The sequence below is a fragment of the Mustela nigripes genome, chromosome 2, assembly GCF_022355385.1.
Source record: "Mustela nigripes isolate SB6536 chromosome 2, MUSNIG.SB6536, whole genome shotgun sequence".
Taxonomy (NCBI): Eukaryota; Metazoa; Chordata; class Mammalia; order Carnivora; family Mustelidae; genus Mustela; species Mustela nigripes.
In genome coordinates this window covers 174,271,804-174,296,540 of record NC_081558.1, presented here as the reverse complement: position 1 = coordinate 174,296,540, position 24,737 = coordinate 174,271,804, and the positions used below count along the sequence as shown (strand labels likewise).

Sequence of the window (24,737 nt, the reverse complement as noted above, 5' to 3'; positions counted from 1 at the left end):
CTATATCACTAATTCTTTCTTCTGCCTCATTTATCCTAGCATTGAGATCCTCCATTTTTTATTGCATCTCATTAATAGCTTTTTTTATTTCAACTTGTTTAGATTTTAGTTCTTTTATTTCTCCAGAAAGGGCTTTTATATCTCCCGAGAGGGTTTCCCTAATATCTTCCATGCCTTTTTTAAGCCAGGCTAGAACCTTGAGAATCGTCATTCTGAACTCTAGATCTGACATATTACCCATGCTGTATTGATTAGGTCCCTAGCTTTCGGTACTGTCTCTTGTTCTTTTTTTTTTTTTTTTTGTGGTGAATTTTCCCGCCTTGTCATTTTGTCCAGATAAGAGTATATGAAGGAGCAAGTAAAATACTAAAAGAGTGGCAACAACCCCAAGAAAATATGCTTTAACCAAATCAGAAGAGATCCCAAATCATGAGGGGGAGAAAGGGGATAAAAAGAGGTTCAGAAAGAAAGAAAAAAAAAAGAAAAGAAACAATTAAAAAAAGAAAACGAATAAAGAAAAAATATAAAAAAGTAAAAAAATATATATATATATATATTTGATAAACTAGTTTAAAAAACGTTAAAAAAGCAAAGGGTAAAAGTTAAAACAAAATTAGCAGAAGAGAAAAAAGAATTGAAAAAGAAAAAAAATTAAATTAAGGACAAGACTAAAGAATCATGGGGAGAAAGCCAAGAGTTTCGTGCTTTGCTTTCTCCTCCTCTGGAATTCTGCTGCTCTCCTTGGTATTGAAACTGCACTTGGTCCTGGCTGGATTTCTTGTTGTTCTTCTGGGGGGTGGGGGCTGTTGTAGTGATTCACAAGTGTCTTTGTCCCAGGCGGAATTGCACTGCCCTTAGCAGGGGCTGGGCTGAGTAATCCGCTCGGGTTTGCTTTTGGGAGCTTTTGTTCTCTGAACGCTTTCCGTAGAGTTCCGGAGGACAGGAATGAAAATGGCGCCCTCCCTGTCTCTGGCCCGGAGGAGCCGAGAGCCCAGGGCCCCACTCCTCAGTGTGCCCTCCGAGAATAGCGTCCATTTACTCCCATTTCCCTGGCCTCTGGCTGCGCTCTGAGCTCACTGAGCCTGCGACCGGTTCAAGTTAACCCCAAGCTAAGAGCTCACTCCTGGGCTCTGTCTCTGTAACCGGCTTCCTCTTTCTAATACCTGTAAGCTCTGCGACATTCAGACATCCCCTGTAGGACTTGAGGCCAAGCTGACCCCGCATGGGTTTCACCCTGGTTTAGCCTCTGGAGCGATATCCCTCGGCGGAACAGACTTTTAAAAGTCCTGATTTAGTGCTCCGTTGCTCCGCCGCTTGCCGGGAGCCAGCCCCTCCCCCTGCGGTCTATCTCCCCATCGCTTTGGATTCACTTCTCCGCCAGTCCTACCTTTCAGAAAGTGGTTGATTTTCTGTTTCTAGAATTGCTGTTCTTCTTCTCTTCCATCTCCCGTTGGATTTGTAAGTGTTTGCAATCTTTAGATAAGCTATCTAGCTGATCTCCTGCTACCTGAAGTAGTCTCAGCCTGCTACTTCTCCGCCATCTTGACTCCTCCCCCCGCCAGAGGAGTCTTAATTGGAATACTAACTAGATTTTTGTGTGATAGTTCATGGGATTAGAGATACTGCACAGGATATATTTTGGGAAATGCAATTCTGTTTAAAAACATTTTACATAAGATGAATTAAAACAAAATAAAAATTGTAACCCACCTGGCCTCTGCTACTCAAAGGAAGATGGGAGCTACAGACTCAAATGCTTTTCTGGTAAAAGAAAAGTCAGCACTGTCCTAGGCTTCTCAGAAGTTTGCTATTAGAGTATTATTCCTTTATTCTTTAAAAGTGTAAAGGGGGACCCAAATTGAAGCAAAAAATAAAAAGAAGATTAAAGATGTATTTTCTGGATACAAACTAGTAGAAATAAAATTGTGATTTTAATGTAAGATTTATTATGTGTTGGACTTGAAAAATGTCCAGTTGCAAATCAGACTAATTGCCCTTCTCTTTTGAAGTCAGTTTGGAGGGTGAAGTGTGGAGATTGCTTTCTTCTATGTGAATTACTTGTTTCTCTAAAGAAAAAAAAAATCAACATAAGGCAATCCCTAAGAGTTTTCAATATAGATATCTCCAAAAGGGTTATTGCTGCCAAATTTTTTTCCCAATATCACATAATATTTGTATAATTTATAAATGATAACAAAGCAATCAGGCCACATTCATAAAAGCCCAGTGACACATAATTTAGTTGAATCTGAGGATTAGAATTAATTGTCTCTCTTTGTTCCAAGTTCTAAATCTTAGTAAATGATTCACTGCATGTCATTACAGCTTAATATTTGCATGAAATCACAGTTTAGCTGGCATAATTTAACAGCAATTAAAAAGCTATTTAATCGTCATGCAAATTGGTATAAGGGCCCTGAGTAAGAAGGGTGTCTGCTTTTTTTTTTTAAAGTATCTCCAGGCGGACAGTTATACACTTGCAGACACCCATAACATAATTGATAACATTCTTCCTATTCATGAAAATATATATGTGAATAATACTTCATGTTTTCCTTTATAAATAACAGAAAAGAGCAACAATATGAATATGTCATTCTGTAGGAAGGCCTTATTATGATAATGATAATGTATCTTTATCTTCCAGGCATAAGTCTAGGTTGGAGGTAAGCTACACATGTCCTCATCCTCTAGCTTATAATACCTTCCATATTTTCCCTTCTGAAGAAAGATACTTCTGTAACTCTCTGAAACATGAAATGGCATAAAGCAAAGTATGCAGAAACCTGTTAGAAAAGCTAACCATTCCATTTCTAGGTCAGGCTTTAGGTAATATATGTACAGATGACTGAGGCCCTTACCCATCAGGCTGCTGTTATCAGGATCCAGCAAAAAGAAAAAGGAAAATATAAAATAACAACTCCTAATATTTTAAACCTAACACATAATCATGTAAATTTATGAGTAATGTTATACTACTCTAACACTGTATAACAAATCTCACTAACGAGTCCCCTGTACTTCTTCAAACTATTCCCTACATGGCAGCCAGAAAACCCGAATGTTCTTTTTTAAACACTTTACTTCCATATATAAAATCTCTAAGCCTGTAGCTGTTTTGCATAGAAAAATATCCAGACTCATTACAATGAGCCTAGGGGTCTTACACTTTCCAACCCCTTCCTCTTCCTTAAAGCTCACTTCTTTCTTTTTCCTTTTTCATTCTAGCCATAGTGGTTATCTGCCAGTTCCTTGGCTATTTTCAGATCTTTCTTGACTAAAGAACCTTCTACCCTTAATACTTCTCACTCCTCTGACATCCTCTTCCTCACCATCTCCATGAAGCTTTCTCATAATGATTCTCAGATTAGTCTTCCTGATAATGTTTGGGCTTTTAAAACATTTATTTATTTATTTATTTATTTATTTATTTATTTATTTCTTCATTTATTTACTTACTTATTTTGAGAGAGAGAGCGAGGGAAAGATCAGGGGAACGGGGGAAAAAGAGCAGGAGGGAGAGGAACAGGCAGATTTCACACTGAACATGGAGCCGGATGTGGAGCTTGATCCCATGACCCTGAGCCCATGACCTGAGCCAAAATGGAGAGTCAGACACTCAACTGACAGCCACCCAGGCACTCGTGGTCCTCCTGACAGCCACCCAGGCACCCATGGTCCTCCTGTTAATGTTTAGTTCACTTCCTTTCCTTTTGATGTTTGCAATTGTACTTATTACAATTTAAATTTTATTCTTCTTTTAATGTTTGCCTGCCATTCACCTTAAATATATATAACAAAGTAGGAATTTATTACATTCACACTGTAAGTCCCAAATCTAACAGGTTATCTGGCACACATAGTAGTCAGTCACTTAAGAAAAATTTATTTCATGAGTGAATGACTGTATTTCTAGATCCAAAAGAACCCTATACCAAAACTTGAATTTCTTTTCTATGAAAAGAAGGTTGCAGCTAATTCTATACCACCTTCTAGGCAAACTTTCTTGATAGCAGAAATTTAAAGAATTGTTTTAGATTTCTTTAAACTAATCATTCTAAAATATGACAGGATTGTTATTTTATTATATTTATACAATGAATCTATCAAAAGCATATTCTCTTACAGATAGGATTCTGTATTATTTCACACATAGTGTAGTGCTGACTCCCAGTAGACCTTTAGTTAATGTTTATCCAAGGAATGATACAAAATGAGGTTTATTTGTTTGTTTGTTTTTTTAAACTGGGATTTAAAGTACTCACATAAGTGTAAAAGATTATTGGCACAATTTTAAGAAAAGACTGGAGTAGTTAAAGTTTATTAAGTACTCTATGCAGTGTGATCCACATGGAAAAATATTAAGAAATATTGTGTTTTTGTATATGTATGTATTATTTTCAAATTTTGAAAATGGTGATATAATTATTAAAATGTAATTAATACCATCACATAATTTAAAGTCATTTTTGCTTATGATATATTCCAGTAAACAAATTTTCAAAGTGTAATTACCATATCTTTTGGATATTTTTGGCTTTTGATATTTTCATATTCATATACCAAAGTTAAGAGACTTTCCCCCCCACCCAAGACTTCCAGGCTTAATCAGATGTTTTTAACCATATTTCTTTATGGTTCCCATCAGAAAAGCTCAAACTAATATACAAGACAAATGTTTATTGATGAAGTTTTCAAGTTAGCATCCTTCTAATTCATTGTCCTACACATGTACATTTGTTTTTTAATTGCTTTTCTCTAGGGCCGCCTTCAGCTCCTAGGAATGTGGCTTTTAACATCAATGAAACGGCCCTTATTTTGGAATGGAGTCCACCAAGTGACACAGGAGGGAGGAAAGATCTCACATACAGTGTAATCTGTAAGAAATGTGGCTTAGACACCAGCCAGTGTGAGGACTGTGGTGGAGGACTCCGCTTCATCCCAAGACATTCTGGCTTGATCAACAATTCTGTGATAGTACTTGACTTTGTGTCTCACGTGAATTACACCTTTGAAATAGAAGCCATGAATGGAGTTTCTGAGTTGAGCTTTTCTCCCAAGCCATTCACAGCTATAACAGTGACTACGGATCAAGATGGTAAGTTCCATTGGTATTCTCTCTAAATAAACCCATAATCCCTTCTCATGCATAATATCCCTGGTGGGCCTTACTCACTGAGGTGCAGTTGTATACTCTATACACTAAAGAGGTGATCTTCTGGTTGTTGTTCTTACTGGTTTCTAAGGTCCAGAAGATTTTTATATTACTTCTTATTAGTGAGGTTAATTAGATATAATACTTCTCAGCAATGTTTATGCACTGCTTTTGATATAATCCTATACAAATACATCTTAATGAGCAAGTCCATATTACTTACCAACAAATGTCAGATAAAAAAAAAAAATGTTGCTAAAGGAATTGAAACTCAGTTACTCCACTTATGCTGTCATTCCTTTTCCATATCAAATAAAGCAAATAGTAAGAATTTATGTTAAGTATAATTCGTATCTATGTTGTAAAAACTGCCGCCAACATGCTTAATTGTGATATACTCTGAAAAAAAAAAAGCAAAAAATATCCAGAAATGTATCCAAATGCTGTTGTTAAGTATCATTTGCAAAATGTTGGTGAATAGTCTTTTTAAAAAATCCAATTGCTTTTAGTTAAATGTTCCCTTCATAACAGTATAGATTTTTACTATAACATAGGCACAAATACCCCTATGATTCTTGTAAGAATATATTCTCTTTAGTTCCCTCATAACATGATTTATTGCAGTACACGATACAGGAAAAGCATCAGAGATTTTAAAAACTCCCTTCGAGAAGCATTCATAAATTATGTGGGCACACAAATGGTTTACTTATAGCAGAGAGTGTTGTTGTATATGAGCATATATATGTGAGACAAATTTATAAAGATAAAACTATTCTTATGCTGTAACAAATGCCATAAACTATGTGGTTTAAACAACAGGAATTTATTTTCTCACAGTTCTAGAGGCTAGAATTCAAGAATAGTGTATCAGCAAGTTTGATTTCATTACTCAGCAATAAAAGGGAACAAATTATCAATGCACACAACTTAGATGAACTTTAAGAGCTCCTTTGCTGAGTGAAAAAGACAATTTCAAAGGGATGTATCCTGTGTGATTCACTTATATAACATTCTTGAAATGACATACTTATAGACATGAAGAATAGATAAGTGGTGGCCAAAGTTGGGAAGTGGGGGAGAGGGATATGGCCATGAAGGGCAGGAGAGAGACTTTTGGTGATAATACATATCTTGATTGTTGTGACAGTTACATGAAGCTGCGTATGTGATAAATTGCATAGAGCTACACACACACACACACACACACACACACACACAGTGGATTTTACTAATGTCAATTTCCTGATTTTTATTTTGTACCGTAGTTACGCAGATGGTTAACACTGTGGAGGCTGAGTAGATGGTGTATGGGATCTCACTATACATATTTTTTGAATCTATAATAATTGCAGAATTTTAGAAAGTTGCTAAACCTGTAAGATGTGTACAAAGAAACTTTAATATTCTATTAAAAAACTTTAAATGAATGTGGCTTTTATTTAAATGGTTACACGTAAATTCACTTTGCTGATAATTTTCAGAAATAGATCTGATAAATAAAGCAAAGTCACATAGTACTGTGCAATCATCACCTTGTATATACCATGCAGTTTTACCCTTCATTTAGCAAATAACTACACATCATAGAATTTGCTTTATGGCTTTTAAAAAGGAATTCCTATTTCCTCTTTTTTTCCTTCTTTCCCATAGTATCAACAAAGTCTGATCAAATATATCTTCAGGATATAAGAGATTAGCATCTTCTGTTCCTCTCTACATTAGCAGATGATATCTAAAGCATTTTGGCTCCCACTGGGTCAAAAAAATACAACTCAGAACAACCATTCTTAACCATAGGGTATAAATAATTAATTTGGGTGATAAAAGCAGTATTTCACTTTAAATAAAATATATATATACCTTTCTTTACATAATTTCATACATATTGCATTCAGCAGTCTTTCATTCGAGGATTAAAAAAGAATTCATTTACTCTACTTTCTCACTTAGCAGAAGACAGAATATAAACTGTTTCACATTTTTAAAATGAGAGAATTCAGTAAAACTGTATTGCTTTGAAGACAGAAGTTTAATTAGGCACAAAATAAAATATAGTATCCATCTATTGAGACTATACATTCTGGAAGGATACTATTACTAAGCAGGCCTCCCCAATAAATTTCATTTTGTTGAAGAATATTAAGAAATAATCATTGTTAATTTAATTTAACTGTATTTTAGATGTAAATAGTAAGAAAAATCTAAACATATTTAAATTTTATTTGAAAAGTACATAAAGGACCTAACTGAGCTAAAATATTGCCAAAAAATTAATGAAATATTATGACCATCAGAAAAAAGACAAGGATGTCCACTCTTACCACTTTTATTCAACATATTTCTAGAAAATCTACCCATAACAATCAGACAACAAAAAGAAATAAAAAACATCCAAATTGGTAAGAAAGAATTGCAGTTGACATGATACTCTAAATAGAAGACCTTAAAGATTCTACAAAAAATATATATATATACTAGAACTGATAAACAAATTCAGTAAAGCTGTAGTATACAAAGTCAATGTACAGAAATTTGTTGCATTTTTATACACCAATAATGAAGCAGTGGAAAGAGAAATCAAGGAATCAAACCCATTTACAATTGCACCAAAAACTATAATATAGCTACGAATAAATCTAACAAAAGAGATGAAAGACCTGTACTCTGCAAACTGTAAAAACACTGAGGAAAGAAATTGAAGACAACAAAAAGAAATGGAAAGACATTACATGCTCATGGATTGAAAGAACAAATACTATTAAAATGTCTATACTACTCAAAGCAATTTGCACATTTAAAGCAATCCTTATCAAAAACCACTAGCATTTTTCACAAAACTAGAATAAATAATCCTAAAATTTGTATCGAACCAGCAGAGACCCCATATAGCCAAAGCAGTTTTGAAAAAGAAAACAAAGCTGGAGGCATCACAATTCCATACTTCAAACTATATCACAAAGCTGTAGTGATCAAGATAGTATGGTATTTGCACAAAAATAGATACATAGATCAAAAGAATAAAATAGAAAACCCAGAAATGAGCCCACAACTGTATGGTCAATTAATCTTCAACAAGCATGCAAGAAAGAATACCCAATAGGAAAAAAGCAGTCTCTTCAACAAATGGTATTAGGAAACCTGGACAGCAACATGCAAAAGAAGGAAACTAGACCACTTTCTTACACCATACACAAAAATAAATTCAAAATGAATTAAAGACCTAAATGTGAGACTTGAAACCATAAAAATTCTAGAAAAAAAAACATATACAGTATTCTCTTTCACATTAGCCATAGAACTTTTTTATAGATACATCTCCTAAAGCAAGGGAAATGAAAGCAAAAATAAAACTACTGGGACCACATCAAAATAAAAAGTTTCTGCACCAAAAACAAAACAAAACAAAACAAAACAAAAAAACTTTCTGTACAGCAAAGGAAACAATCAACAAATCTAAAAGGCAGCCTAAGAAATGAGAGAAGATATTTGCATATGATACATAGAATAAAGGGTTAAGATCCAAAATATATAAAGAACGTATAAAACTCTTAACACCTAAAACAAATAATCCATTTAAAAATGGGCAGAAGATATGACCAGCCTTTTCTCCAAAGACATCCAGATGGCAAACAGATACCTGAAAAGATGCTCATCATCACTTACCATCAGGGAAATGCAAATCAAAACTATGAGATATCACCTTACACCTGTCAGAATAGCTAAAACCAACAAGACAAAAACCAACAATGTTGGTGAGAATGTGGAGAAAAAAAAGATTCCTCTTTAACTATTGGTGGGAATGCAAACTAGCACAATCATTCTGGAAAACAGTATGGATATTTCTTAAAAAGTTAAAAGTAGAACTACCCTATGATCCAGAATGACATTACTGAGTATTTACCAAAGAATACAAAACACTAATTTAAAGGGATACATGCATCCCTATGATCATAGCAGCATTATTTACAATTGCCAAATTATGGAAGCAGCCCAAATGTCCATACAAGATGAATGGATAAAGAAGATGTAGTATACATACCATAGAATATGATTCAATGATAAAGAAGAATGAAATTGCCATTTGCAATGACATGGATAGAACTAGACAGTATAATGCTAAGCAAATTAAGTCATTCAGAGAAAGACAAATGCCATATGGCTTCATGCATATGTGGAATTTAAGAAACAAAAAACAAATGAGCAAAGGGGAAAAGAGAGGGAGAAAGTGAGATTAACCAAGAAACAGACTCTTAAAACTATAGAGAAAAGACTGATGATTATCAGAGGGAAGGGAAATGGGCGGGATGGATTAAATAGGTGATTTGTTTAAGGAGAGCACTTTTCATGGTGAGCATGAGCTGATGTATGGAATTATTGAATCAGTACATTGTATACCTGAAACTAATATAACATTGTATGTTAACTAACTGGAATTCAAGTAAAAACTTTAAAAAAAAACACCAAAAATAGTCCTGTATACAGGATGGTAGTGAGCCATTGAATATTAAAACACATTTACCTGGCCCTAACCAAAAAAAAAGGTATTATGATCAGCCTCACAAGTATGAGTGACTCTCCCCATGTCACAATTTTGAGAAACACCAAGAAAGCCTTGTCGCTCTGTGCTGAAATTCTGACATTAGAATATCACATCTTTAAAAAGGCAGATGATTTAAGCAAGGGTAACAGTATAAAATAGCTCAATCAGTGCATGTTATCAGTTATGCTTTTTTTTTTTAAGACTTTATCCATTTACTTGACAGAGATCACAAAGAGGCAGAGAGGCAGGCAGAGGGGAGTTGGGGGGGAAGCAGGCTCCCTGCCGAGCAGAGAGCCCAACGCGGGGCTCAATCCCAGGACCCTAGGATCACGACCCTAGCCGAAAGCAGAGTCCCTAACCCACTGAGCCACCCAAGCACCCCTATGCTTTTAATATCATATCCTACTGTTGGATTAAAAAAGGACCTTATAGTAACTGGAGTCTCCCAGAAGCCAGCTTCAGCTGTTACAGTGTGTGGCAGCCTTAATAAGATAATAGATTTACTGTTGCAAATTGAGAAGGCATTTTCTATCATCTCAGTTGGGTATCCTTGGAAGATCTCTTTGAAGCAACTTGAAAGTCACTTTTCAAATTATTTAGTAGGTAACACATTGCAATTTTGTTGGACTGAGAGGACCACAGTTAAAGATTTCTCTCATTATCTTTAGGTTATAGATCACTGTTTTTAAGCTAAAATGGAAAACTGATACTTGCTCTTCACAGACCTTTAATTTATTCAACATATATATATATATTGCTGAGTGAGCCCGTATGAACCTTACACTCTGGTGGGGAGGCAGATAATTAAAAAAAGAATTTGGGAAATACATAATTAGTAGGCAGTAAGCCCCACTAAAGAGAAGAGCAGAGTGCTCTGAAAGCATGTATTCTCTAAATCTAGGAATAAGGTTTTCCTGAGGAACTGGCAATTAAATTAAGTTTTTCTCTGTGAGATGAGTAGGTAAAACAAGACTGTGTCAAGGGAAAGGATTCTGAGCAAAAGTTAAGCAATTGACAGTTTAGGTAATGATGACCAGTATAACAAAAGCATCTAAAAAGTTGACATATTGCAGAGGTACATCAGAATTTGAGCTGAAGATTTAACTTAAAATTTGGATAAAGGAGTGAGTATCTATAAAATAATCAAGACAAGTTAGAGAATCACCCATTTAGCAGAAGATACTGCTATATTATTAGGGCCACAAATAGGGGAAAAAAATCAGCAGAGTAATAACATTGTTCATGAGGTGACACTTGTGTAAGTAAGGAAATAAAATATTAGAGACCAAAAAGTATAGACAACTGAATTATGTTTTTACTGCTTTTTGTGTGCACAGTGCAGAACATGGAGATAATGAGGACATCTGCATAAAATAGCCTTTTCCTTCATGTAGTTGGCTAATATGTATATATCTTTTCTCATATTTAGGAAACATTAAGGAGAGCATATTAAATAACCCTGACTTAATTGTTTGCTATCTGTTTACAATTAAACAAATATAAAAAATTCCAAATCACTTACAACCACTTAGCTGTAGTTAGGAGAAACATTCCTTGATTATTCTGATTCCGGTTGGATAAATAAGATTATAGATTTAAAACTATGACTCTCATAATTAGGAATCTTTGCAGTAAACCTTAATTAACTGACTTCTACAATCCCTAAGAGCTATTTTTGCAATCTTCTATTTTCATAGTTTATTTAAATGGTTTTTAAAGGTGTTTCATTTAGAAAGCAACACCTAGAAAACATTTTATTTTAATCTTCAATGCATGATAGGAAAACTAAGGTGTGTAGTTCGTAAAAGAAATTATTCAGGTCATAGACAGTAAAGGAAAATGTTAATCGTGGATAGTCAACCTGAAACAAATTGTGTTTGTAGATACCATGACATGTGCAAAAACCTTTAGGGACAATGTTCAAAGTGAAAGAAATGCTAAATTACAAACCAATTCTGCTGATATTTGCTAACAGGACCTTAAAGCAATTATTGTCAGAACCAAGCTGTCTACATCCTTAAAATAACACTTCTATCTCTGCCCTTGGGTGACTATTTGGTATAGGTCTTGCCTTAGGCTCACATTTTGATTGGAGATTTCATATATTTGCTCAGGCAGCAATAATTAATTGAACTAACATTGAAAATAGATTTAAATAGAATTTGTATATACTTACAAACTCGAGATGTCTATTTCAAAAGCCAACCTTTTATACATTGCTGGAGAAGGTAATTAGGGATGTTATAAATGTTCATTTATTTTTATATCTGTATTTTAAAGTAGTTTATCTCTGAATATCTCTCACAGTCCTATAAGAATCTTGACAGCTAATAATTATTTTTTCCAAAATCTGCACAAATCTCTTCAAAGTGAGCAAAAAATCAGTATAAAAGTTTTAAATGCTTACTAAATATACACTGATTATAAGCCAATGACTTTTTTTAAAAGCCAATAATGATAATTTATGAGATGCTGTATTATTTGTATTTTTCATATTTTTTAAACACAAGAAAATTACATATCAAAAACTACAAACTACTTATATCCGAGTATAAAATGTTCCTATCTACTCAAGAAGTGTTTCTGCTCTAAGAAGTGCACTGAATATTTTCTTTATGGAAGATAATTGAAATGTTGGTCTAGTTAATCATAACTAAATGATTTTGTGGTCCAGCCAAATATTAAATTATAATAGAGCCTGGATGATTGCAAACTTTTTACTCCTGAGAAATGTCAAATTACTTCCAAGTCTAGTGTCTTTTGTGGCATGTATCTTTTGGGTAAATGAATGATCTGGAAAAGTCCCTTAGACTTTAGCAGTTAATTTGCTGATGTTAGTCAGTGGCTCAGCTCTCAGTCAACACGTGCAGAAATTGAACTGCTCCCAGTCAGTTATGTTCAATAGTTCACATGTTCCTATCTCACTGAAACATAACCATATTTTTTTTCATATTTTGCTTTTCCAACCAATATATGAACTTTTTGAGAGCAAAGATTATGTGTTTTTGACTAAGAATATTCTCAACTTCCATTGTCTATAACTTCGTAAATATCCATGGACTTGCATTAACAGAAATTGGAGATGGTTTGAGTTATCTTTCATTCATTCATTTATTAATTCATTCATTCAAAAATATTTATTGAATATTTACTGTGTGGCAGGAACTATTCTACATACTAGAGGTATAGCAAATAAAGGAGAAAAACAAACAAAAACCAGTTATATTCCCCTGCTTTTCTGGTTACTATGTATTCTAAAGGCAAGTAGTGATATATCCCATGAAGAAGAACTAAGCAGAGTAAGAGATTTGGAAGAAAAAGAAGGAGGTATTTTACTTGGGGAAATCCAAAACTACCTCTCTTGATAACGTAACACTTGAGCAGATTACAAGTTGAAGAGAAAACCTGTGAATACATAAAAGGCTATTCCAGACAGTGGGAATAAAAAGGGCAAAGCCTTAAATTTAAGCAGACACTTGTCTAGAAAGTAACAAGAAAATATTATTGCATATAGTTTCTTTAGCACATACTAAATTTCGTGCTCACTAAATCCTCTGGTGCTGTGCTTACAGAATTTTCAACAAAAGGTTTTAATCAACACTAACCTATTCTTTAATGGCAATCATGGTTTTTCTTAGTGATCATACTTGCTGGAAAAAATGTGTTTAATCCTAAGCCTCATTTTAAGCAGTTGGCTCTTAAGAGTTAGCAGCTGTTTCTCTGAGGAATTCATTTGTACATTTTGCAGGAAAGATGACTATTTTCTTCAGTATAAACTAATAAGATCTTATTGCTATTATAACGCCTCTACTACTCTATTAACAATATTAACATCATTTGTTCATACAAACTGAAAATTAGTGGTAGAAGATTGTTAATAAAATATTTTAAATCCTGAAAAATAAACTTGATTATCAGTGAAGATAAACGTATATGATTATATCATGCATTATCTGTATCTGCCAAAGGATATAAGGTTCTACTTTATGGTAGGCATATGTCTAGCCAGTTATTTGCTCATTTCCAATACAGTTCTTTGTTTGGAGACAGAAGCCAATTTAATTTCATAACTAAACTCTCCCTACAAAATAAAGTAGCTGATTTAGATAACTGATGTCTACAAGGTCTTTAAAAATATATTTTCCAAACCCTCCTTGTTTTAAATATTATAAAGGATTGAAAAGCATTAATGTGTAATATTTAAACTAAAAGATTTTCAAGGTTGACAGATTATCCTGATCATTACTAAAAATGTGAAATGTCTTCATACTTAAATACTTTAATTTATAAAGATTAAAAATAATTGCTGACCTCTTAATCAGACTGAAATTCCATATAGAATCTTCAGATTAAATAGCTTTTTTTTTTTTCTTCCATGTGTTCCTCAGCACTTTTCTATTTGGTTTGGATTCTAAACAGTCAGTTCCAGCTACATAATTTGTGATGCCTGGTGAAAAGTGAAACTGCAGGACCCTTTGTTCAAAAAGCAGGAAAAAGGGGTCATTAAAGGTACTAAAATATAAAGGCTTTTCCTTCTGCAATTTCTCTCTCAACTTGTCATGGTGCTTTTTAATTGCCATTTGATGTCCTTATAAGTAACAACAACAAAAAAATACAATTTCAAATCATTAGCATAAACTTTACCATTCATCTTTATATTGCTCAATGCCACTTTTAAATTCAAATATAAATATATTTAACTCATCTGCAAAATCATCAAAATCATGAAATTCTTTTCCTATAGTCCCTCCTCTTCTGTCACAGTCCCTAAATATTTTTCAAGTAGACCAGAGCAGACGAATGTAAGTCACACTCAGAAAGGTTGGGAGGAGAGAGAGGTTTCACCAGGAACTGATCCAACCCGGTGAGTGGGCACTCCCCCTGCATGGGATTCTTTTAGGAAGAACGAAGACACCCCCAGGTTCCCAAGACCTTCTCAACCCACAGTGGAAGGAAGAACTGTTAAGGTCTTTAAACCGTCTTTCTAGAAATCTACCTGCACAGGGTGGGTGAGAAACTTGCCCCAGTAAGACGTGGCCTCTTTAGAACACAGATGGCCAACACACACACACACACACACACACACACACACACAGCTTTGCACTCCCCAGGGCTAGTGGACCTAACCTAGATCCTGCCTGTGCACATGTCCAGACCCCCACTGGACATAGGAGATGCCCCAAAAATGTGATCCAGCCTCCTCAGTGGTCAACACTGGAGGAGGGTAGCAACAATGAAGGGGTGAGGCAGGAATTGGAAGACTGCATAGAAGAGAACAGGGGAGTCTGCCAAGGAAAACACATCTTGGATATGTGAGAAGGTGACCAGAGGCTGGACTTTGCCTAAACTCAGGGCCCCAAGCTCTCAGGGATGCTCATTATCCTGCCACACTCACTTACAAAACATGAGTTCAAAGATAAAATTATTAAGAATTTCAAGATGGAAGTAGCTGAGCATTAAAACCCTAAGTGGAGTGAAGGAACTGTGCAGGTTGGTAAGTCACACATTTATGAAGCAAGCCCGGCAAACATTTTACAAAATAATAATGTCACTGTTTTTCCCATTTACTTCTACGTGTTAGTCAGCAAACAAAATATACTTGGTGACAGTGTTGTGCCCAGGACTGCGCTATATGCCAGGTAGTGAAAACAAGATGCGCTTTTGAGGGTTTGAGACATTATGCCCACTGAGGAGCAGCCAACACTCAGTCTTTCATTCTCTGATTTAGAAGTGAGAGTTTGCCTAAGTAAAAAGAAGATTATATGATATCTGATTCAATATACATTTTCAAGAACTGAGTGTCTGAAATATTACTCAGGAGACAAGTCCTTAAAATATGTATAAAGTAATAAATGATTAAATAGTGATATGAGAAGGAGTGAATGTTGACATTTCACTTGTCTAGTTTCATGAAAGAGAGCCTAGTTGTTTGACCACACATTTGCTTTGTTAGGCACTGAGCAAAGCTTTCAGTTATGAAAGATCAAAAACAAAATAATTGAAAGTTAGTTCCATATTGTACCTAATGCAATTCTAATTATTTTGACATCCTAATAGACCTAAGGTGAGACTCCAGGACTATGGTACCTTTATGCTCTACTATATATTGCTTTACTGAGTCATTTTCAAAGTATACCCTAAGATAGAAAAGTTTTTTTTCTTAAAACAATTATGAATTAATTTGAATTATGTATATTCATCTTTTTAAATTGTAATCCAGCTTATACATTTCTTAAGTCATCTTTCATTAAAGCTAGTAAATAAAATGGCAAGGATGATAAATATATATACATATATGTGGATAGAAGTGTACTTTTCATTCCATTTCATTTTGTCTTTAAAAACTTATTTAACACCTCTGTTCTAAGATGAGTATTACCTTTTACTTTATAATGTTCATAGAATTGATGACCTCTTTTTTATACTTCCTCTTTAACAGCTTCTTTGTATAAATAGTGAATGATTGACTTGTTTCTATCTCTGAGTTTAGATTATATTTTGATATGTTTATTTGATAGTTATGTCTTATGTCACAATTTTATATTTTTAAGTTTTTCAATCACTTTTCTTAAAGATAAGTGTGTTGGTCAGTTATAGATATGAACCGCACATTCAGATTCCTAAAAATTGGGAATAGTTTCCTCGTACTTATTTTTACAAGAAGAAACACTTAATGTGCTGAATAGTTTTGAATATTTAAAAGATTCAACTGCTGTTTTTATTTAGCTGTTTTAGAAAATGTGAGTTACTTGTATTAAGAGCAGAACAATTAAACCCTATTTCAAATGCAACTTAATTATATATTTAAATTTAAACTATAACTGACATGCAAAATTATTTCCTAAAATAAACTATTTTTCAACATTTGAATTTTATTAACTGCTGCCATCTCATATTAGTTTTACACTTATTTTACAAGATGACAATTTTCATGTGCCTTAAAGAATCTCATGAGACTATAGACTTCAACTATAAGCTATCAGGCAGGATGTACATATAAACCTTATACTATATATATATATGTATATATATATATTTTATATTATCAATAAGTGTTCTTTTCTCTTATTTCAAAGATCTCCTAAGAAAGATTTCCAACCTCTTGTATCATTTAACTGACTCCTTTAACATGGTTTTCCATGTATGTCATTAAAATCTTTCTCTCTGTTAACCTATTTAAGAAGAAAATATAAAAAATAAATTGTGCTTCAGAAGATGGAAGGTCACCATTCTCTGCATCATCATTGTCTATAGATGGAAGACCATCAGTACACATTCCAGTTGGGTCATCCTTACTTATTTCATTTGTAAATTTATCAACCCCAACCCAACTGCTTCTACTATTCTCTAATTCTATAAGTCTAGTAGACTAGAGAAGTACTATGTATTCATGGTCACAAATCTTAAAGGAGCCACAGGAGAAAGTGTCCCCTTAGATACATTTTCGAGGTAATCTAAGAGACTCAAGAGTCATTCTCTTATATGACTGCTAGGCAATGTTAAGCTCCAGAGAAGACTGTCATTCTGGCACAGTAATGGTGGCTCCAAGGAACATTTGTACAAATGAAAAAAACAACAACAAAAAACCAAAAAATACTCTAAATAGCGTGTAGTTACCATGATGAGCAGTGAGTTTAAATTCACTCTTATAGCTTAAAATCTTAACATTTTCAACTCAGAACATTCAGACAGGGAAGTGTTTGTTCTGGAAAAATCATCCATTTTTTAAAAATGGATATTCATATTGTACAACCCACAATATGAAATTTCATGTTAAAATATTGCAGAGTGCTTGAATCTTCTTTTATATTACTAAGCTGAAACTAACATGGTCATGCTAAAAACACATAACACATTTGACATAGTCAAGTAATTAGAACTTTAAATGTAGCATATATTAAAATAAAAGGATTATTTGTTTATGCCAAATTTTAAAATATGGGGAAAAAATCTTAAAGTTTCATGTTCAAATCTTATTAAACAGTTTTGCCTTAGATTATTGATTTAATAAAACTATAAGACTAATTTCTTGTAAATATCATGCCATTTAACTTGATATTTTTAAAGTAAATATTAGATCTAACTAATATGAAAAAATGGCTTATTTGTTAGAAATAAATTTTTAAAATAAATGGTTAATATATTTTTCCTAATTTTCACAATTTATAAAAGCTATGATGATAAATGTAGAGCAAAAAGTCACCAATTTTTTTTTAAAGATTTTATTTACTTATTTGACAGAGAGGGGGAGAGAAACAGTGAGAGAGGGAACACAAGCAGGGGGAGTGGGAGAGAGAAAAGATGGCTTCCCGCTGAGCAGAGATTCCCAAAAGGTGGCTCAGTCCTAGGACTCAGGAATCTGCCCTGAACCAAAGGTAGACTCAATGACTGAGCCACCCAGGCATCCCTGATTAGACAAAGTTTTAATGAGCTGTCAAGGTAGAAGTCCTCATTCTTATACTATGATCTAGAACTAGGTATTTTTCTCTATCCTACAAATGTTCCATTTTTGAAAATTTCTCTTATTAATATTAATTTATTTTTTGCTTAAATTTCATAATCTACTTCCATAAATTTTCATTTTCCTCCCTGTGGTGCTGCACAGTCTCAGAGGAGGGAATGAGGTGATACACCTGCCTTTCATTTGACTTTTAAACCCATTAACAGTTTGTCAAGGTGTGAGAAGCATCATAAACATAATATGTGAAAATTACCCATTATCTGACATACATTTGGCCAATAAGGATTTGATTTATAAGGGAAAACTATAATTTTAGAGTCAAAAGATGAGGAAATTATTGCCTACTTATTTATTAGTTAATAGACAGATGAGAGGACTAAATGTTTGGGATTTATAATAACCAGACAAACCCTCAGATTCCACACTGTCTAAACTTAATTTATAAACATGACAAACACATGGTTTTACTATGTAAGATTTTGCATAAAAACCCCTTTATTTTCAGATTCTTGCTTTCTAAGAACTAGGTAGTTTTCTCATGATTCTATTTTGTTACTGAAATTTTGCCTAATTTTCCGTGTAAAAGTTCTCTTAAGGAACATCCATCATATTTTCATAATATTTTCCAAAAATTGGTGCATTGCATTTCAGTATTAAAAATGTCATCTGTTGCTAAGATAATGAACGTGTTACATAAATGCAGAATGTAGTGCTGCTCCATGAGGATATGTCATTTTTTTTTAAATAGATTCTCATCCAGGAATATCCCCCTTAAAACTTGAAAAGTATATTTAATCAAAATCAACTAATGAATAATTAGCTTACATTTCAGGAATTAATTTGTTTTCCTAAGGAGAAGATAAAAACAGTTTCTGATCAAAGGAAAAGAAGACATAGCCTTGAAAAAAGAAGTTCTTAATATAAAAAAAAAGATTTAACATAGGGTGAAAAAACATCTGAAATTAATGGGGGAAGTATATGTTATTGAATAAAATTTTTCAAAGGAAAATAATTATTTAAAACATTAACAGGGACACCTGGGTGCTCAGTGGGTTAAAGCTTCTGCCTTCCACTCAGGTCATGATCACAGGGTCCTGGGATCCAGCCCCACATCGGGCTCTCTGCTCAGCATGGTGCCTGCTTCCTCCTCTCTCTCTGCCTACTTGTGATCTCTGTCTGTCAAATAAATAAATAAATCTTTTAATAAAATAAAATAAAAATAAAACATTCCCAATTAATCTTTAACTAAGAAAATACCCTTAAACCAATTACAAAGGATTAAGCAGATAAGCATTAAATACAAAATTTTAAGAAAAAGTAAATGTGGGTAAATATTGACTAATAGTAAATGAAGAAACAAAAAAAATAATTACAAAGCAAAAGATAGATGAATTTAATAGCAATTTTATTTTTATAGAGGATTTTGTTTATTTATTTGACAGGTAGAGATCACAAGTAGGCAGAAAGAGAGAGGGGAAGCAGGCTCCCTGCTGAGCAGAGAGCCAGATTCGCTTGATCCCAGGATCTTGGGATCATGACCTGAGCCAAAGGCGGATGCTTTAACCCACTGAGCCACCCAGGTGCCTCAGGAACTTTATACATCAAAGTCCTTATAAATAAAATGAAAATAAGCTGGGGAAATACTTGTGATGAATGGACTATGGTAAACATGGGCAAAGGACATGAGCTTTCAATTCTCAGAAGAAATGCAATTGTCTAATGTGTATTTAAAAAAAAGTTCATTCTTGCTAAAAATCAAAGAAATGAAAATTAAAACTGATAGATAATTTTCTTCTACTCAGATTGGACTTGCTTTTTGTGTTTTGTGGTTTTCTTTGGTAAATGGTAATGGTCATGTTTGTGAATGGCATGATTTGGTCAAAACTCTGATACTTTTACAGGACTATAGGAGTAACTATAAAAGTGTATGGCAGTATGTTTCTAACACCCTAAAATTATTATACTCTTTAAATTTCCTCTTGTATATTAGTATCTAGGAAAGATAAGACATATAGAAAACTATATATGTGTGTAAACATGCATTATGGATGCATAATAAGGAAATGTATAAATATCCTAAATGACCAACAAAAACAATAAATAAAATGTATTACGTCTATAAGATGGGGATGTTAAGTTTAATGAAAAAGAATAATGCTCACAATATCCTAAGTGCCACAATAGAGGCTTTCTGTATGTTATCAGATAATTATGTAAATAATTAATGTACACATTAGTCATAAGAAAATGAGTAACAAAATTTTCAGATGTTGGTACTGTTTCTTTCTGTGTGATGGATTATGGTTCATGATTTCTCTAAAGTGACTTGTAATGTCCTTCATGATGCTGATGCTGACCTGATTGTCCTTTTATAAGTCATTATATTTATCCTGCCATAGTACTTATTACCATGCTCTGCATTTCAGTTGCACGTCAGTTTTTTCTATTAGATTGTTGATAAATATTTGGATCCCAAAGGCTTGACATAGTTCCTTTCATCTAAAATCTATGCACTAGGGGCACCTGGGTGGCTCAGTGGGTTGAGCATCTGCCTTTGGCTCAGGTTATGGTCTCAGGGTCCTGGGATTGAGCCCCACATCAGGCTCTCTGCTCAGCAGGGAGTCTGCTTCCCCCTCTCTCTCTCTCTCTGCTTACTTGTGATCTCTCTGTCAAATAAATAAAATCTTAGAAAAAAAATAATAAAATCTATGCACTAAATATTTACTACGTAAATTAGTGAATTAAGTATGGGGATATGTATACATATATATTCACATGCACACACAAACACATGAAATTCTACAATACTCAAAGTGAATCTTTTAAAGCTTTAATATCATGATACTTTTGTCCCTTAGGCTTAAAGTTCTCACTAAGGACATCAATAGTAAGTATTCTATTCATAGGCTCGCTGTCCCCGAACAGATATTCAGAAGACAGAGTGTTTAGTTGTGTAAACCTAATCAGGAATGCCCTGAATATATGCAGAAGATATTATTGTCCATTTGGTTTTATGGGTCCCTAGGGCTTGAAATTTCATGTCCTGTGTACATAGTTTTGTCTTCTATTTGCCATCTGCATACTCATGAATGTATAGCTCATAATGCCATTTTCTTTTCTCTTGAAATGTCCAGTAGTTAGTCATACAGAGAGACAGGAAACAGCTGGTCAGAATCTGATCAACCCTAAGTTCTAGTCCCTAAACTGCTACTATCCAGCTGTGTAAATTTAAGCCAGTTATTTCATCTTTCTGGACCTCAGATTTTTCATCTGCAAAATGAGAATATTACATTGAATAATGTGTTGAACATTCTATGCACACAGTCTTTTTATATTTAAAATCAGTTTTTCTTAATTCCAAAGACTTGATATAATAAAATTAAAAAATGTAGTTGATGCAACATGGGGGTTTAAGTGGGTAGGAGAAGAATAAATGAAACAAGATGGGATTGGGAGGGAGACAAACCATAAGTGACTCTTAATCTCACAAAACAAACTGAGGGTTGCTGGGGGGAGGGTGTTTGGGAGAAGGGGGTGGGATTATGGACATTGGGAAGGGTATGTGCTTTGGTGAGTGCTGTGAAGTGTGTAAACCTCCTGATTCACAGACCTGTACCCCTGGGGATAAAAATATATGTTTATAAAAAATTAAAAATTTAAAAAAAAATGTAGTTGATAAAGATGCAAAAGTTTGGGGTTTTTGTTTGTTTGTTTTTTGTTTTTTGTTTTTAATACCTCCTCTAAGAAGATACCTCTTCCCTAAAGTCTTACTGTAGCTTTTCAGGCAAACAGCTCCTGCTATAGTTCTTTATACTAATACTTTGCAGTATTCTTGAAAGTTCACCATGGTGTTTTCAGGTTATAGTTATTTTTAGAAGGTTAAAAAAAAAGATATCTCAACAATAGTTCCTCCCATGTTCAAGTCCGTATCACTTTACACTCAGTGAGAAGACAAATTTTTTATGGTTACTGGAAAGTAAAAAAATATGTCACATTGGAAACCTGAATATGGGGACCTCGGTGGCTCAGTGGGTTAAAGCCTCTGCCTTCGGCTCAGGTCATAATTTCAGGGTCCTGGGATGGAGCTCTGCAATGGACTCTGCTCAGCAGAGAGCGTGCTTCCCTTCCTCTCTCTCTGCCTGCCTCTCTGCCTACTTGTGATCTCTGTCTGTCAAATAAATAAATTAAAAAAAAGAAAGAAAGAAAGAAAGAAACCTGAGTATGTAAGTAGAAACAGTTATGATTTAAGCATAAGAGGAAAAATGTCTCTTCCTCTTTTGTTTTAGTTTTATTTCATGTTTTGTTCTCTGTCACTTTCAACCTTTTTGGTTTTTGGTTTCCACTTGTTTTGATCATATGTCAATTTCCTAAGACAGCACCTAAGTCAATTTCTTCAAAGTGGTTTGTATGTCTTCTTTATTCCATCACTTAATTCCATATGTAATAAATTCCAAATATGATTTGGTCTTTTGGCAATGGAATTTATGCTCCACGAGGATGGACTTTTTCACTATTTTATTGGTTGGTTCATTTTATCCCTGGAGTCTCAAACAGTACATTTATAGTGTACTGAGCTGTGAACAAACATTTATTAAGCCACAATATATGATCAGTACTCTACAGTCCATCATACAGGATAAGTAAGAAAGGACGAAGCTAGTGTGGCTTCCTCAAACACCTTACTTTAATTGGGGAAGCAATGTTAGCAGACTAAAAAAGGCTCACAAAGAAGAAAAGAGATAATATATATATTTTTTTAAGTTAAGTGCTTCAGTAGTAAGATACAGATTATGAATGCTTTAGTTCAGAAGAGTAAAGATTAATTGAGGTGGAATACTTCCTGGAGGAGCTTTACCTTAAAGGAAGAACAGCGTTTGGAGTGGCCGTCCAGGAGGGTTGAGCCTTTTGATGATGAAGGCATGCAGGAAGAACAAGTTTTCACTATTTGTTTCTCGCGGGGTTGTGGGAAAGCCTAATTCTTCTCACACATTTCTGAGGAAGGCTTCACTGAATCAAGATTCACACCACAGTCAGTCTTTGATAAGAAAATTATAGAATCATGCTCATTCAATTTAGGAAACAGTTTTGTATGTGGTATTATGGATTAGGTCTTAGTAGCAATATTATATTCTGCTTCCTCTGCAATGCCAGATAAAAAGATTTGAATATCAAAGGTGAGATTTATGAGACAGGGAAGCTTACTTTTGGGGGTGGGATTTGTTCTTTTAAGGAAATAGGCTTAGCAAAAAATATTTTCCATCTAGGAGTAAATTTACATGGCACTGTTATAAGATGCTCAGTTTTGATAGTGATTTATAAACAGCCATTAGAGTGGGATACTCGTTGTCTTCCCATAGCAACATCTCTGAGCACTAAGCACTTTTTGGTCAAGCCCCTAGGATTTAACTGCAGGGCGTTCAGTTATAAAACCATTTTTCATCGATCTGAGCTGTTGAGTTCTTAACTGTAGCTTATTTTCACTTTGATTTTGAAATCCATAAATGCTAGTCATAGCATTTAGGAACTAAAATCATTGGCACAGGAATTTAAATGAAGAGTGATAAATCAAGGCTGCCAGTGGCTACTGCCTCAACCAGATGCAAACACCACAACCACGGTTTTTAATAGCTTTGCACGCCTAATTTCAAATTAAGTGTGACAAATTAAGCAGGAAGTTAATTACTATCTTGAAACAAATAGTCTGATGTTGATTGGAAAGGGTATCATAAAGCTGTGTTTTACCTTAACAGAATACCCAGAGGAAATATTAGAAAATAGAGATGTACAAATAACAATTAGTTCAAGTAAAAAAAAAGGGGGGGGAGATGATTATTATGCATCTGGCTGGGTAAATCCAGGTATTTGAAAAGGGGACATCCTCTGAGAATAGTTTCATTAGTTTGAAACAGGAAGTGATTTTGCAGATGCATCAGAATCTTGGTACCTACATAGTGAATGTGGGAAGAGGAGGCTTAGGTATGTATATCTGTACTCCTACTGACCAAAGAGAAGACCCGTCAACTCTCTACTCCCTCATTTATTTTTCTGGGCCTGCACTCCATGGTTCTTCTTGTATTTAAACATTTGCTGGACAACTATTTCTTCTGTAAGTGACTTTCTACTTAATGTTTTTTAAAATATTTTTTGAGAGAGAGAGAGTAAGTGCACACAAGCAGGAGTGGAGGTCTGGGAGGGGCAAAGGGAGAGAGAGAGAAAAAAAAATTAAGCAGGCTGCACATCCAGCGTGGAGCCCTGACATGTGGCTCGATCTCTCAACCCTGTGAGATCATGACCTGAGCTGAAATCAAGAGGCACAGGCTTAAACAACTGAGCCACCTAGGCACCCCTTGACTTAATGATTTTTATTATTGTTAGAAGGAATAGAAGCAATGTTTCTTAAAAAAATATATGTTCTTTGGAGTTCAAATGAATTTTTTTTAATATAATTTTTTATTTTTTATAAACATGTATTTTTATCCCCAGTGGTACAGGTCTGTGAATCACCAGGTTTACACACTTCACAGCACTCACCAAAGCACATACCCTCCCCAATGTCCATAATACCACCCCCTTCTCCC

General features: G+C 34.2%; 1 protein-coding gene across 2 annotated transcripts in view; it reads left to right on the top strand.

Annotated features, from left to right (window-relative positions):
- The window catches only part of EPHA6 (EPH receptor A6), an 876,957-nt gene that overhangs the window by 414,608 nt on the left and 437,612 nt on the right, over positions 1–24,737 (top strand). For both annotated transcript variants that reach the window (XM_059392124.1, XM_059392125.1), the window contains one exon: positions 4,763–5,098. In XM_059392124.1, the coding sequence (XP_059248107.1) occupies positions 4,763–5,098 (336 nt within the window). The remainder of the gene's footprint in view (positions 1–4,762; positions 5,099–24,737) is intronic.